At 41.5% G+C, this 14,952-nt stretch overlaps 1 protein-coding gene across 5 annotated transcripts in view; it reads left to right on the plus strand.

Moving 5' to 3' along the window:
* DGKI (diacylglycerol kinase iota) overlaps positions 1 to 14,952 on the plus strand; it is a 440,859-nt gene that overhangs the window by 159,790 nt on the left and 266,117 nt on the right. For all 5 annotated transcript variants that reach the window (XM_032304023.1, XM_032304024.1, XM_032304025.1 and 2 more), the window contains one exon: positions 7,847 to 7,942. In XM_032304023.1, the coding sequence (XP_032159914.1) occupies positions 7,847 to 7,942 (96 nt within the window). The remainder of the gene's footprint in view (positions 1 to 7,846; positions 7,943 to 14,952) is intronic.

Raw genomic sequence — 14,952 nt, forward strand, 5'->3', positions numbered from 1 at the left:
ATGGCTTCTGAAATCATCCCCAAGGTTGGCTTTTCAAGTATCCAGTGTGGGAAAAGAGCATGGAGGAAAGCATGTGGGAGGTTTTGATGGGCCAAGTCTGAAAACCATACATGTCACTCATGCTTATGTTCCATCGGTTAGATCTTGGTCACACGGCCATACCTAGTTGCAAGGAAGGCTGGGTAATAAGGTCTAGCTGTATGTCCAGGAAGAAGAAAAAAAGTAATTTGGGTGAAAGGTTAGTAGTCTTGGTACAAAGACCAAGGAAAAAAACTTAGATAATACCAACATCTATGGGTTAGAAGGGAAGGAAAACTGGAGAGTGTCCACCTTAAAAGTAAAACTGCCAGTTATTTTACCAGCAAAGTGGGATTATTTGGGATTAGCCGAGGAATTATAGTTCGGGACGTGCAAGCTATGACACTACCTTTGATCTGGAGATCAAAGGAAAGAAACATTATAGAGAAAAGGAGGAGTGTGGGAGGGGCTGCTTTAAATGGAAGTCCATTGGAGGAAAGCGTGAGTTCAGGGAGGTGATGGCTTCTCATTGGCTGAGGTATTTTCTTATTGGCTGAGCTTGTTGGGCATCAAGGAGAAATTCTCTTCCGCTTGCTGAAGTAGCAAAATAGTCTTCTTTGTATTGGGAATGCAAAGTAAGTCTCTTCCTGTTGGGGGTCTGCAATTAATGATGAGTCGTAGAGTGTGACAGCTCCCCCATCTGACCTCCTGACTCCATTTTAAACGAGGCGTCCTTTATTCAGTTTCACAAATGTAACCACAATAACAATAGTAGAAACTACATTGAACACCTATTCTAATTGTGTGCAAGGCATTGGACATTATGCATTTTTCACATTTAAGTATCGCTGTGATCTTGTGAGTAAAGTACACTTATTTCTGCAATTTAGTGGTGAGTAAAATACAGTTTAGGGAAGTGAGAGAGGCCCAAGATCATATAGCTGGTATATGAAAAGTCTATCTCATAGTTTATTAATATTGAGCTAGAGAAGGATGAATCAGAAATGTAAGAAAACCACAGTGGTTCATTTGTCTGTTCTCTTTTTGTGTGAATGCAACCCCAGCTGGATACCCTTATGCAGAATTCAGGAGTCCCCCAGACCATCTTCACTTCTGACATCAGTTGAAGGTTTGGGCATCCCCAGGATCATACTCAAAATGTTTGATGAGTCACTAGAAGGACTCATAGAATTTACTGAAAGCTATTATATACACATTTGTGGCCTATTGCAATGAAAGGATACAAATTCAAATCTACCCAAGGAGAGAGGTACATGGTACAGAGTCCAGGAGAGTTTCCCAGGTTGAGCTTTTCATTATTCTCTCCCAGTGTATTTGCGGACAGTGCTAACCTCGCCTAGCAACTTTGTGTGGCATATTGCCAATCGATCTGAACCTTGGTGTCTAGTGTATTAGTTGTGGCTTGGTCATGTAGACCTGGTTGATTTCCTGCATGGCTGAATTTAATCTCTAGCCCCTCTGGAGGCTGAGCTGATATATGGCTCTAAGCCCCACCATAAGTCATAGTTGTCTTAGACTATCTGGCATGGCTCAAGGCCCCAAGGTAAACATATACTCTTATCAGGCAGGACATTCCCAGCACTTAGATGACCTTTGCGGAGCTGAGGGCAAAGTCCAGATTTCTCTTTTGGGTAATGTTACCATAAATGTATTTTATTAGGTATCAGATAAGACAGATGTGCAGGAAAAGGATGAGCCATGGGAAAAATGTAGTCTAGTAAGAGGTATGCTTCATCTCTCTTTTTTTTTTTTTGCATGACTTTTTTTTAAAAAGGCTTTTCTTCTGTTTGTGATTTTAGAAGACTGTCCTGTTTCTTATTAGGCACCATGTTTACTTCTCACAGTTTATGACTCTAGACTAATGGACAGATAAAAATAATTATGCCTTTCTACCCCCTTGGAGTTGCATATAATAAAAATGTGCATGGATTCATTTATTCATTGATTCTTAGTCTTTCATCTTTTCAAGTCCCAAAATTTATTTGTCATTATTTTCCAGGCACTAAGTGAAGTTCTGGACATTCAGTGTTCTCATGGAGCTTAGAATCTCATATATAAGGAAACATTAATCAAAGGATCATTCCAATGAATGGATAATTACCAATGGAGAAAGGTTATTGGAAGGGAACATAGTTTTATGAGAGAAACTAACAAATAACTTCACTTAGACTTTGGAGCAAGTGATGGCTTCTTGGAAGGAGTAACACTGGATCTGATGACCAGTAAGTGAATAGAAATTAACCACCTAGAATCAGAATGGAGGAGTAAACAATTTGGATAGACTAAGCAACATATGCAGTGAACAGCCTTTGATATAGGGACATTTGAACAGAGACCTTAAAAAAAAAAAAAAGAGGGAGGCACAATGTAGTTATCTCGTGTAAGCAATTGTAAGTCAAGGGAACAGCCAATTCAAAGGACCTGATGTGAAGCTTCTTTAGCCAGCTTGAGGAAATAAATAGCAAGGAGCCTAGTGACTGCAAGTCATTGACTCAGACAGAGTATTATAGAAGATGAGGTAACCAGGATAGGAAATAAGGTTACAGAGAGATAGGAAGGAAGGGAGGCACCCAGGGACTAGATAGTAAAAGCTGTGCATTCTTCCAAGTTCATGGATAGCCTTTGAGGGATTTCGAGCCTATCAGTGGCTTGGTCAAATTTACATTTTAAAGCAATTACTTTCATTGCTCGGTGAAGAATAGACCATGGGGAGGCAAGACTGATGCAGGGGCACCAGTTAGGGGGTATGAGGGCATTCCAAGCCAAAGATTATGGAGGATCAGGTGGTGGTGGTTGAAGTGGTAAGTAATTGAGTTTCATGCCCATTTTGAAACTGGAGTCAGTAACATTAGTAGATGGACAGGAGTGGGAAAGGGAGATCTAAAACGACCCCAAAGTTTTTAGAAAATATTTGCAGCTCTAAGAATGGAAATAGCATTTGAAGTAAGAATAGATTTAAGGAGTATACCACAGACTGAGTTTTGAGGCTAAAATTTTGAGATGCTTGTTGGTTTCAAGTAGAGATATTGAGAGGGCAGTTTTTTTGTTTTGTTTTAATGAGTGTGAAGTTCAAAGAGGAGGTTTGTACTGTATGAATAATTTGGGAGATGACAATTGATGGAATCTAAAGTCACGAGAACTAAAAGCAAATAACCTAGGACTGGAGGTGGCTGGGGAAGAGTGAAGATCTCGGAATGAGCTGTGGAACACTCTACTGTTTAGAGTTTGGGATTACAGGAAAGGTCCAGAAAAGAAGATTGTGATGGAGTGGCCATTGAGGTGCAATTAAAAAAAAAAAAAAAAAAGGATTATAGTGTTTCTAGGAAGCAGGTGTCCCTAAAAGAAGGGAATGATCACTGTATCAAAAGCTGTTGATTACGATAAAGACTGAGAAGTGGCTATTGGATTGAGCCATGTAAAGTCACTGATGATCTTCACAAAAATAGTTACATTGGAAAGAGAAGGAAGCAAGCCTGATGAGCTGGGTTCAAGAAACAATGCGGTGGAAAGGAAGTGGGGCAGCAAATAAAGAAAACTCATTCTTGAACTTTTCTTTTTTTTTTTTTTTTAAAGATTTTATTTATTTATTTGACAGAGAGAGATCACAAGTAGGCAGAGAGGCAGGCAGAGAGAGAGGAGGAAGCAGGCTCCCTGCTGAGCAGAGAGCCCGATGCAGGGCTCGATCACAGCACCCTGGAATCATGACCTGAGCCGAAGGCAGAGGCTTAACCCACTAAGCCACCCAGGTGCCCCCATTCTTGAACTTTTCCAGGAAAGGAGAACAAGTAGAAATAACTAACAGGGATGTGTGGGTCCAGAAATCAAGCTACAAATACAGTTTTTTCAGCTCTTATTTATATTCAGAGTTGTGATTTGTAATATACAGGTAATTTTGAAATTTATTTTTATTTGACTTTACATTATGTAGTTTTCCATATGGCCAGACTTCATAATTGTCACTTCTTGATGACTTTATAATTCTCTGTTTCATGTATTATTCTACCAAACATTCTTCTCCACAGGGCATTTGTGATGTTTCCAATTTTTGATTATACACAGTAGAAATAAACTTCTTGATGTAAATGGTTTTTCTTCCATTAGGATTATTTCCTTAGGTACATTCCTAATGTAAGATTACTAGTAAGTATATAAACATTCTCATTTATTCTGTTGTTTCTTTAAAGGCTTGTGCATTGAAGACTTTTTCTTATCCCCTGGATCTATCTTGTTAACTTTGAGCCTTCTCACTATCTATGATTTCCTGTCTCTCTCCTTAAAATCTCTCTGGGCTACCTTATGTCTCCTCCTCTCTCTTCCTCTTTTACCTTCTTCTCTGGTGACTGTACAAGGACAGAAAAGTATCAGATTTAATAGATCAGTCATAGACAAGTTCTAGAATCTATTAACTTGAGGGGGGAGAGTAGGGTCTGCTGGGTTATGGGGTCTCAGACTCTCTGTACATGAGTCACTTCAGAACGTTGAAAACTCATGGTGTCCAGGTTTCACCCCACATTAGTTAAAATAAACTCTCTGGGGATAGTACCCAGGTATTCTTAAAAACTTACCAGTTCATTTTAATGAGTAGTCAAATTTAAGACCCAGTGGGTCAGAACCACTGTGGCAGGAAGCTTCTTGTCTTTTTTTTCTTTCTTCCCTTTGTGATTAGAAAGACTAATCAGATCTCCACTCAAGAATGACGTTAGCAAATCCCAATGACCCTTCTATGCCTGAATCTGACTCAAGGTTTATCAGTTTTGTATTTATTATCAGTGGTTTTTGACCATTTTATCCACTGCAACAATTTATTCTTCACTTTCTAAAACTATTGGTAGGATCTTTGCTCTTTTGGTTTCCCTAATATTTGATGCTGTAATTATAGGTTCAGTTTTCATATTCTCTGGTAGATTTTTTTTTTAAAGATTTTATTTATTTATTTGACAGACAGAGATCACAAGTAGGTGGAGAGGCAGGCAGAGAGAGAGAGGAGGAAGCAGGCTCCCCGCTGATCAGAGAGCCCGATGTAGGGCTCCATCCCAGAACCCTGGGATCATGACCTGAGCTGAAGGCAGAGGCTTTAACCCACTGAGCCACCCAGGAGCCCCTCTCTGGTAGATTTTATGCCATGCATTACCACACTAGCCCAGTACCTGGCACCAGTTGTGTGGAATAAATGTTTATTGAATAAATTAAAGAGCAACAGAATGAAAAGAGATCTCATTCTATAAATGGCTATAAATGAAAGTTGGATATCAAGTTCTCAGTAATAGACTGTTTGAGATTGTGGGGATCAATTTCTTTAGGATACCTAACAAAGACAGGATACACACACACACACACACACACACACACACACGTATATGTATGTGTGTGTGTGTGTATATATTCACATATATATGTGAATATGTATTCACATGGGGATCAATTTCTTTAGGATACCTAACAAAGACAGGATACACACACACACACGTATATGTATGTGTGTGTGTATATATATATTCACATATATATGTGAATATGTATGCATTTACAAGAAAAATAAATATGTATACTGTCTTCATCCATTCCTACCTGAAAATTTTTAGGGTCTAAACCTATAGCTCTTCTTCTCTTGCTTCTGTTGTTTTTCTGCAAGACTGACTGTGAGGTGAACCCCATTTTCCATTGACTTCCATGAAAAAAAAATGAACATGACTTTCTACAGGGAAAAGTGACCGATAGAGAAGAAAAAGTCTTGGTGAAAAGATGTTCAGTCACTCTTTGACATGGACGGTCATGATTCTCATTAGCATTGCTTTCTTTTTTTGGAATGTTTTTTGAAGCACTCTAGACACGCATAGGATGCCCCCCACCCCCGCCTTAGAGTCTCCCTGTGCATTGTTTCTGATCACTGAATATCTGCCAAACTCATGAAATTTCTCCTGCCCCTCACTCTCACTCTTCTGAGAGTTGGTGTCAACCTCCTCAGATGGTGAAGTGTCTATAACCTCTAGTTATTCTTGTCTGAAAATCATTTGAGCCTACAGGCTCTGAAGGGAAGGTATTGTACTAGAATCTGAAGAAATATGTTTATTTTAAGAAATAGGGCGCCTGGGTGGCTCAGTTGGTTGGACGACTGCCTTCAGCTCAGGTCATGATCCTGGAGTCCCGGGATTGAGTCCCACATCGGGCTCCCAGCTCCATGGGGAGTCTGCTTCTCCCTCTGACCTCCTCGCTCATGTTCTCTCTCACTGTCTCTCTCTCAAATAAATAAATAAAGTCTTAAAAAAAAAAAAAGAAATAGATGACACTTTGTATTTTTTTCCAGTTTCTCTTCGGTATATGTTTCTGCTACTTCATGTTCAGCTTTGGGATTCAGAGGGCAGTCATGTGGACATTTCTGGAGTCAGTTATTATAAAGGTGACTCGTGTAAGATGGACTTCTATATTACTTCACTGTTCTATAAAGCTCCTTATTGAAGTCATTTAACAAAATACATAGATTGGGTAGGTTAAACAACAGGAATTTATTTCTCACAGTTCTGGAGGCTGGGAACTCCAGGATCAAGGCACTGGTAGTTTTAGTTCCTGGTAAGAACCTACTTCCTGGCTTGTAGATGGCCTGGCTTGCAATGCCTTCTCACCCTGTCTTCACATGACCTTTCCTCAGTGTACGTATGGAAAGAGGAAACGATCCCTCTCATGTCTTTTCTTATTAGGGCACTAATCCCAATCATAAGGGCACCACCCACATGACCTAATTACCTCTAAAAGGCTTAATCCTCAGATACTGAGGAACATATGAACATTCAACATATGAACTTGGGGGGAGTCACAGTTCAGTCTATAACATCTCCCATGGGGGGAAAAAAAATCCATGGTATGCCCCACAGATGAATCAGATACAAACAAAAACACTTTTCCTTCAAGATCAGTAAACTTCATCTCTTTGTGGCTGAGTCCAGTGCTTTCCTTAATAGCTCAGAGTCCTTTTCAAGCAAATGAGCAAAAAATACACAATTGATACACAAATCCCTCAGGTTTCTAAGGTAGTGTGCCAGATGGAATGTGCAATCCTATTCGTCGTCCTGTTGAAGAAGCATTACACTCCCCCACCCACCCCGACGAAACGTTATGCATTCCTGAGTGGATGTTTCATGTCACCCATCACAGCACCTCTGTTTGCAATCAGATGTGACCATTTACAGAAGCAGGAAAAATTCAATTGGAGAAATTTAATGTTATATGGGTGAAAGCCCTGCTGAAGTAGGAAAAGTGAATTAGTAGCAATTTATTACGCTTTGAGTACACAGTGACTTAAGAGTAAGTTTTAAGAAGCCTCTGCCTTAGAACATAATTTACCCATTACTGATAGAAATATGTCTTCAAACAGTCTCTAAAGTACGTTAATACCACTGTCCTCCTTCTTAACTCATTTGCTAAGTAAAGGCAACTTTTAATAGGATTTTGGTCTCGATTGTCATGGAATCTGCAGTGTTGGGCCTGCATAAATACGACCTTACATTGAACAATTTGAGGGATTTTTCTTTATTTGTTTAATATATGTTTCACAGATTATCACAGCTTATGGATAAAGCTTTCATAGGCCTCATGTCTGTTTTAGTGATGGCTTGACAAAATTTTACCAAAGACCTGTTCTATTTCTAAAATTTTGATAGGACAAGCACTGGCCATATTTTCAGGGGTAAAATGAGAAGTGCTTAAACCCTATGGGTGCCCTTACTTTCTTGCCTCCAAAAACCTAAATTTGAGCTCTCGCCCCTTTACGCCTGGAAAGAAAACTGAAGTCAGGTGGGTCTTTTCCTTCCAGGAGAATGCCGTGAACGGAGAGCACCTGTGGCTGGAGACCAACGTCTCAGGAGACCTGTGTTACCTGGGAGAGGAGAACTGCCAAGTCAGATTTGCAGTGAGTGTGCTCCTCGGATCTCTGGGCCCTCACCTGCCCCGGGGAAGGCTGCCACGTGGCGTCTCCGGGCAGCACAGAGGCCACCTTGCCCGAATCTCCAAGGAGAGGTTTGAAAGAGCCTGTCCCTTGTGAGACAGTGGCCAGTCAACGTGGGTTTCAAGGGGTCGGTTTTAATGGCCTCAGGGCTTGGCTCTGCAGGTTCAACTTTGGTAGAAGGTGCTGCTTTCTGATGACTCCCAGGGTTGGTTTGGATTTGTGTGTTGGGGGAAGGTGCATGAGTGTTTGCTTCTGGACGGGGTGTGTGTGTGGGGAGAGGTCTCTGTGTGGAGGAACCGTAACCGTGAGAGGGGGTGACTCGCTTGTAGAGGGGGGAGTGTGAGCACAGGGTGACCCATGGATTTGGCCTTGGGCGCCAGCTGCAAATACAGGCAAAGGTCCTTTAGTTTGTAGATACTGCGGGGGGGGGGGGGGGGGGTTGTCGGTTGGTTTGTTTGTTTGTTTAACAGATTAAAGGTTTGTAGCAACCCTGCCCCTGCGCCATTTTTTTTCCAACAGCCTTTGCTGACTTTGTGTCTGCGCCGCATTTGGGGAATTCTCGTGATATTTCCAACTCTGATTGTTGTCTGTTATGGTCATCTGTGATCGGTGATTATGACTGGCGGAGAGCCGAGGTAATAGTTAGCACTTGTAGTGATGAAGTATTTTTTAATTAAGGCCTGTCCATTTTTTTTTTCTTTGACGTAATGGCATTGCACACTTAATAGAATAGTGTAAATAATAATTTTCTGATGCATTGGGAAGCAAAAAAATTCATTTGACTCCTTTTATTGTGATATTTTATGGCAGTGGTCTGGAACGGAACCCACGGTGTCTCCAGGGTATGCCTATAATTCGGATCAAGCGTGAAGTTCTAGAAACTGGACAGTTAACAAATACATTGGAAGAGCCCATGCTTTTTAAAATTTGCTTTGTATCCTCATTTAGAACCATCAGCTTAAATGTCAAGGTTGTCTTTATGTTCTGTGAAAAGAGCACGGTTGCCAGGCATTAAGTTTTGAGGAACTAAAATTTTATTGTTGAGAAAGTGAACTTAAAATTTTTGTGTAATTCAAAATTACTGGTTTGAAAAGAGAGTAACGGGAAACCTAGAAGAGTAAAGAAGAAAGAAAAATGAGTTTCTTCATATTTGGGGAAATGGGCCTCCTAAATGGCATCTAATACACTTTTTTTTCTCTCTTTCATTATGTTTGTTTATTACATGAAAGAAAGATGTGGAGCAAAATGCAGGGCTTTGGAATTACAAATGAATAGGTTTCTATCAATGACTAATACAGAAGAAATTGAGTTTCCGCTAAAGCTTTTAGAAGAATATAGCCTTCAAGCACTTTGATCAGTCTGGCTGGAATTGCAGAGCTGGAGGAACAAAACTTTAAAAATTGCATTAGCTGTTCTGATGACTGGTTTATAGGTTTTTTTGGGAAACCTTCATAAGAGTTGAGAGGACCAGGGTTTGCTTGAGTGAAGTTAGGAATAGAGATCAGTGAAAGGCCCAGCTGCACAGGGTCTCCATTTGAATCTCACTATTAGCACTCACTGTGTGATACTGAGAACTCCTGTCCTTTGGGCACTGGTTACCTTCTTAGAAAAAGAGGGTAGGATAAAATTATTTTGAATTTTGCTTCCAACTCAGATCTGTACTTGGTTGTTTGCATTTCTCTTAATCTTGTAAATTCAATTGATTTAAATATCAGGATTTCAACTTTATGCATATGTATTTTGAATTAAAGTATAATTGCATAAACTTTGATTGAATTAACCAAAAACCAAGAGCTGCTCAGCTACTTGGACTGAAATGCTATAAATAATGAATTAACTTTAGGATCTCAGTTAATTGCAAAAACACTGGTCTTGGGACATCAGATAATATAAAATGGAAAAAAGGAAGACCAATTTTACTTATATATATGCTTTTGAACAATTTCTGCTGCTACTGTTTAGGAGTTCTGCATCATTTCCAAATTATTCCCTTTGATCCTCTTCTGGTAGTCTTTTAGGGTCAGCCACATATTACCTCTCTTGGCAAATATATACACAGATAGATTTATGCTCCTCAATAACATTGCTATCCACCAATTGATTATAACTTGGTCACTATTCTCTTTATACCCAGAAAAACAACAATAAGGGAAGTTGTAAGTATAAGCAGGAGAAAACAGCATTATGAATATTCCTGGTGCTTTTCTGAATCTTTCTCCAAATTTCACCTCCAATACTCAGCTCTGTTAACTCACTTTACAAAGCGTTTGGAAGGTGAAGAGCTCTCCTCCAAAAAAACAATGTTGATGAAAGAAGGGATGAATCCGTGAGGAAGCAGAAGGTCTGTGTTTTCTCATTATAGGCTCCTGAAGGCTCAGTTTCTTCATCTACAGAGTGGGGGGAGTGTTTGGAACATTACAGGAGATAATGCACTGAAAGGATTTACTTACCACCGCAACTGACACAATGCGTTAAAAATTAAAACAACAACAACAAAAACAGAAAAGAGAGAAGCAGACAATTCTCAAAAGAACTACCAATCCCAATATATATATGAAACATATTTTTAGAAGTCACCCAAAATAAAACAACTATAAGGAGTCAAGGTCATGTGCCCATTAAATTAGCAAAGATTTACGAAATTAAAATACCTGCAGCTTAGTTTAAGTCAAAATGGATATTCTCACTGTCAGCTCATTAGAGTGTAAATTGATAAAACAGCTGACACTTGAACAACATGGATCTGAACCATAAGGTTCACTTATATGTGAAATATTTCTGATAAATACAGGATAGTACTATAACTACAGTAAATTATTTTGTCTTATGATTTTTTAAAAAAGATTTTATTTATTTACTTGACAGACAGATCACAAGTAGGCAGAGAGGCAGGCAGAGAGAGAAGAGGAAGCAGGCTCCCTGCTGAGCAGAGAGCCCTGTGCGGCACTCGATCCCAGAACCCTGGGATCATGACCTGGCGAAGGCAGAGACTTTAACCCACTGAGCCACCCAGGTGCCCTGTCTCTTATGATTTTTTAAAACTATTATCTACAACTTACTGTATCATAAGCATACAGTGCATAGCATACAAAATATGTGTTAGTCGAATGTTTATGTTATCAGTAAGGCTTCCAGTCAAGGGCAGGCTATAGAAGTTAAGTTTTAGGGAGTCAGAAGTTATATTTGGATTTTTGTCTGCACAAGAGGTTGGTGCCCTGAACCCCCACACTGTCCAGGAGTCAGCTGTACTTCAGAAAATTGTCAGCGTGTAGTGAAAGCATTACAAAGCTAGCTCTCTCTCTCAGTCTGGGCATCATATTTGGCAGGGGAGGGGGGACATTGGCAGGAAGGGAAAGTCCGGGAGGCGTGCGCTCCACTTGGTTCAGGGTAGGGAGCTTTGTAGTAGGAGTAAGAGTGAAATGACCTGGATTGCCGAAGAGTATTAATGAAGGGAGGTAGAGAACTGACCTCTTCCAGTGTTGAAAGACCTGCCTTCAAGAAGAGGGGAGGGTCTTGCTCTCTGTCGTTAGGAAGGTAGAACTGAATTCTCCATAAGAATCCATTGACTCTAGCAGCGAATCTTACATGGATCATAAATATCACCTGGAAAACCTGTTAACAATGTAGATGACTATTTCTCTCCTTGCTCCAAACGCTGATTCAATATGTTGGAGCTGGACTTGGGAATCTGCAATTTTAGCAAGCCCCTCAAATAACTACGGTGCAGATGGTCCACAGGCTTAACTTTGAGAAATACTCTATTACAAGGAAGAGCTTTAACAACCAGAGCTATCCAGCAAAGGATCAAGGTTTCTAGAGAGACAGGCTGAAATGATGTGTTTACCAACAAGCCGGATCGCCATCTTTCAAGGCTGCTGAGTGTGGGGGGAGGGGTGCACATCGGCTTTGGGTAAGAGGTTAGGCAAGTTAATCTCCAAGAGAGCCTCCAGTTTCAATGTTCTGTTTGTAGCTAAATAGCTGAACAACCATTTGGTAAGAAAAAAGCAGGTGCAAATGGATTCTGCATCATAATCTCATTCCTTTCAATGAGGCACTTTTGAAGATAGCCAGCCTGTTGAGATAAGGACCAAACTGCCAGGACCAGGTACTACCCGCAGGCTTCTAAGCAATGTACAGGCGGAGCGTTCAGAGGAGGAGTGAGTCCATTACCAAAGATGTGCCTTTCCCTCCTTACCTTATTTTAGCAAAGCAAATGTCACTGGTAGAAGTTAAGAGAAGGGAGGAATCAGTGTGGGTTGAGGTAGACAGAGGCAGCTTCATGGCAGTGGGGCTTAAGCACAGTTTGAAGGATGGGTAAGATTTACATAAGTGGTGGGGCAGGAGAACATTCAGGAAGGGAGAGGAACATTAGGAAACTCAGAGGCAGGAACAAGCATTCAACAAGGGAGGAGGCGATCATCAGACATGCATGGTCACACCAGAGGGCATGTGCTAGGTAAGAATGGAAAAAAGGACAGATGGGGGCTGTGCGTGTCCATGTCTTTGGAACTGACACTTGGAGTGCACGTTATAAATGCCTGTGTGCTTAGGGAGCATGGCCACGTAACAAGTCGTCTAAAGCAAGACCATTTCAGGGGTGAAAGAAGCTCCTGGCAGGAAGGGCGCCGTAACATTAAGAATAAACCAGAACTGCATCAGGGACACTGAGACGGCCACCCTGACTTATATGGACATTGCAATAGTCTCTTTAAAACCAAAGCCGTCCTGCAAATCCAGGACTTCCTGCTGCCCTATGGACTGATATTTGGGGCTGGTATTGGAGGGTATTGAAAGCAAGGCAGTGGCCTCATAGGACACAAAGACGTTTGTGGGAGGGTTTACTCCAAAGCCTTGGGGCTGAACCAGATGACCTTTAAAATCCTTCATCTTCTGCATTTCTCTAGTGACAACATTTAATACTGTAGAATGTCTGTGAGCAGAAATTTAATGGGATTAAAGTTGTTCCTAAATCAGCTACAGTCCCCAAATTAGTAACTGTTTCTTTTTCTGGCCTAGAGAGAAGAAAGGGATAGGGAGGCAGCAGTAATGAAATTGGAGCAGAAGGATCACTGTTTCCCAAACACAATTATGGGGGGGAAGAACTGAAATAAAATCCCAACTAGGACCACTTCCTTTTGGTGCTATGTGTTGAGGTGGACATTTCTTCCTTCATTTATTCTGGAAGTGTTTGTGGGCTGGGTGCCTGTGCCCGGAACTGCAGACAGTGAGTGTGGAGAGCGACCAGTAACTGGAAATGACAGTATCACAGTGTGGTAGGTAGAAACCCTTCTCGTGCGTTGTTGATAGTATACACAAAGACGCTCAGCCACATACTGGCTTCTAAAGAAATTCACACCTCCGTTAATAGTCAATAGAGCACATACTAGTGCACACCTATTTTGACACTGAAATTACACTTGTCTACTTTGATACGTTGATGCACCCAACAACCGTAGTCAGGGTCCACAACCTGCGTCTACTTGGGTAGACAGAGATGGGCTCTCTGGGACGTGGGAAGGAAATGTGTTTTGTGAGACTGACCTGGGTCCGAAAACCTGCTGTTCCACCCATGCAGAGTGACCTTCAGACAAATGTCACCGATTTTGCCTCCATTTCCTGATTTAAACTGTTTTCACTAGGATCAGCCTCACCGGTTCTTATTGCTGGGTGAGAATTGTGAACTTATCAACTCTTTTTAATTTTATTTTCTGGAGTGGTTGATCCCAGCCGGGATTGACCACATCGGAGTTTCTGTTGGGTGGCACAGGGTGTGAATACGTTAAGAGCAAGATGACTCTACAGATGACTGTCTGTGTCAGGTAGAGGAGCAGAAGGCCCCTGTTCTCTTTCATAAAGAGTGTCAGGACCCAACGAAGGGGACTGGTATAAGGTGGCTGTTAGGGGTTGAATTGTGCTCCCCCGACAGATGCCGCAGTCCTAATCCGCAGTACTTGGATTATGACATTGTTTGGAAATAGGGCTGTTGCAGAGATGCTTAGTTAAGGTGCCTGCTCAAGTGTGACAAGTGGCCTTCTAAGAAGAAGAGGACACCCAGCAATGCATAGGGAAGGAGGTAGAGTCTGGAGTGAGGGAGCTATACCCCAAGGAGCACCAAGGACCGCAGGCTGTCTGTCATCAGAAACTGAGAGGGAGGCACGGAACAGATTCTCCCTCTGAGCCCCTACAAGTATCTCAACCCTGTGGGTACCTCGATTTCAGATGTCAACCCTCTAGAATTGTGAGACTATACATTTCTGTTGTTTTAAGCTACCCACTTTGTGGGCCTCGGTTAGAGCAGTCCCAGGAAACACACGCAGTGGCTGTCCTGTAAGGTGACTTACCTGGCCTCGTGGCTCCTCCGCAAGGCTCACAGGTGGGCATACACCCGGAGGTCTACTGCAAACAGCCTTGACTAAAGATTTCATTGAGACATTTGTGGTTTTCTGGATAAGTGAGCAGACAGGCAGGGAGGCGCCCGCCACTGAGAGCTGCGGGGAAGAGAGTAGTTAGACGTTAGGTGAGTGAGAACGTGTAGGTTGGGTGAGAGAAAAAAGGAGCTGTCAGACTTCAGAGCGCTGTTACCAGATATCTTTTCTATTTTTAAATGGGCTTATGTCACCTTGTGTTTGTGGGTAGGCTGATGGGTACTGTTTTCCTTTTGTTACTGTTTTGTTCAAGTGTTTTGCTTTAGTCTTTTCTTTGTGGGTAAAGTATAGCTAAAATGGCCACCCCCACCTGACCTTCGTGCTAAGGTGTCTTCCAATATTGCTGGAAGCTTAACAAAGAGAATTTTCTTGAGTAAATGAATGAATTTCATTAGGGAGGCCATGTAATATGGGCGTGGGGGGTGTGGAGAGTAAAGAACCATGCAGATCTAGAGACAAGTAAGATCTGGATCAAAATCCTGCCTCTGCCCAACTTCTCTGAGCCCCAGGTCCTCCTGTAAAGTGGTGTTGATTGTATCTGCCTCTCAG

This window comes from Mustela erminea, chromosome 11, assembly GCF_009829155.1.
Source record: "Mustela erminea isolate mMusErm1 chromosome 11, mMusErm1.Pri, whole genome shotgun sequence".
Lineage (NCBI taxonomy): Eukaryota > Metazoa > Chordata > Mammalia > Carnivora > Mustelidae > Mustela > Mustela erminea.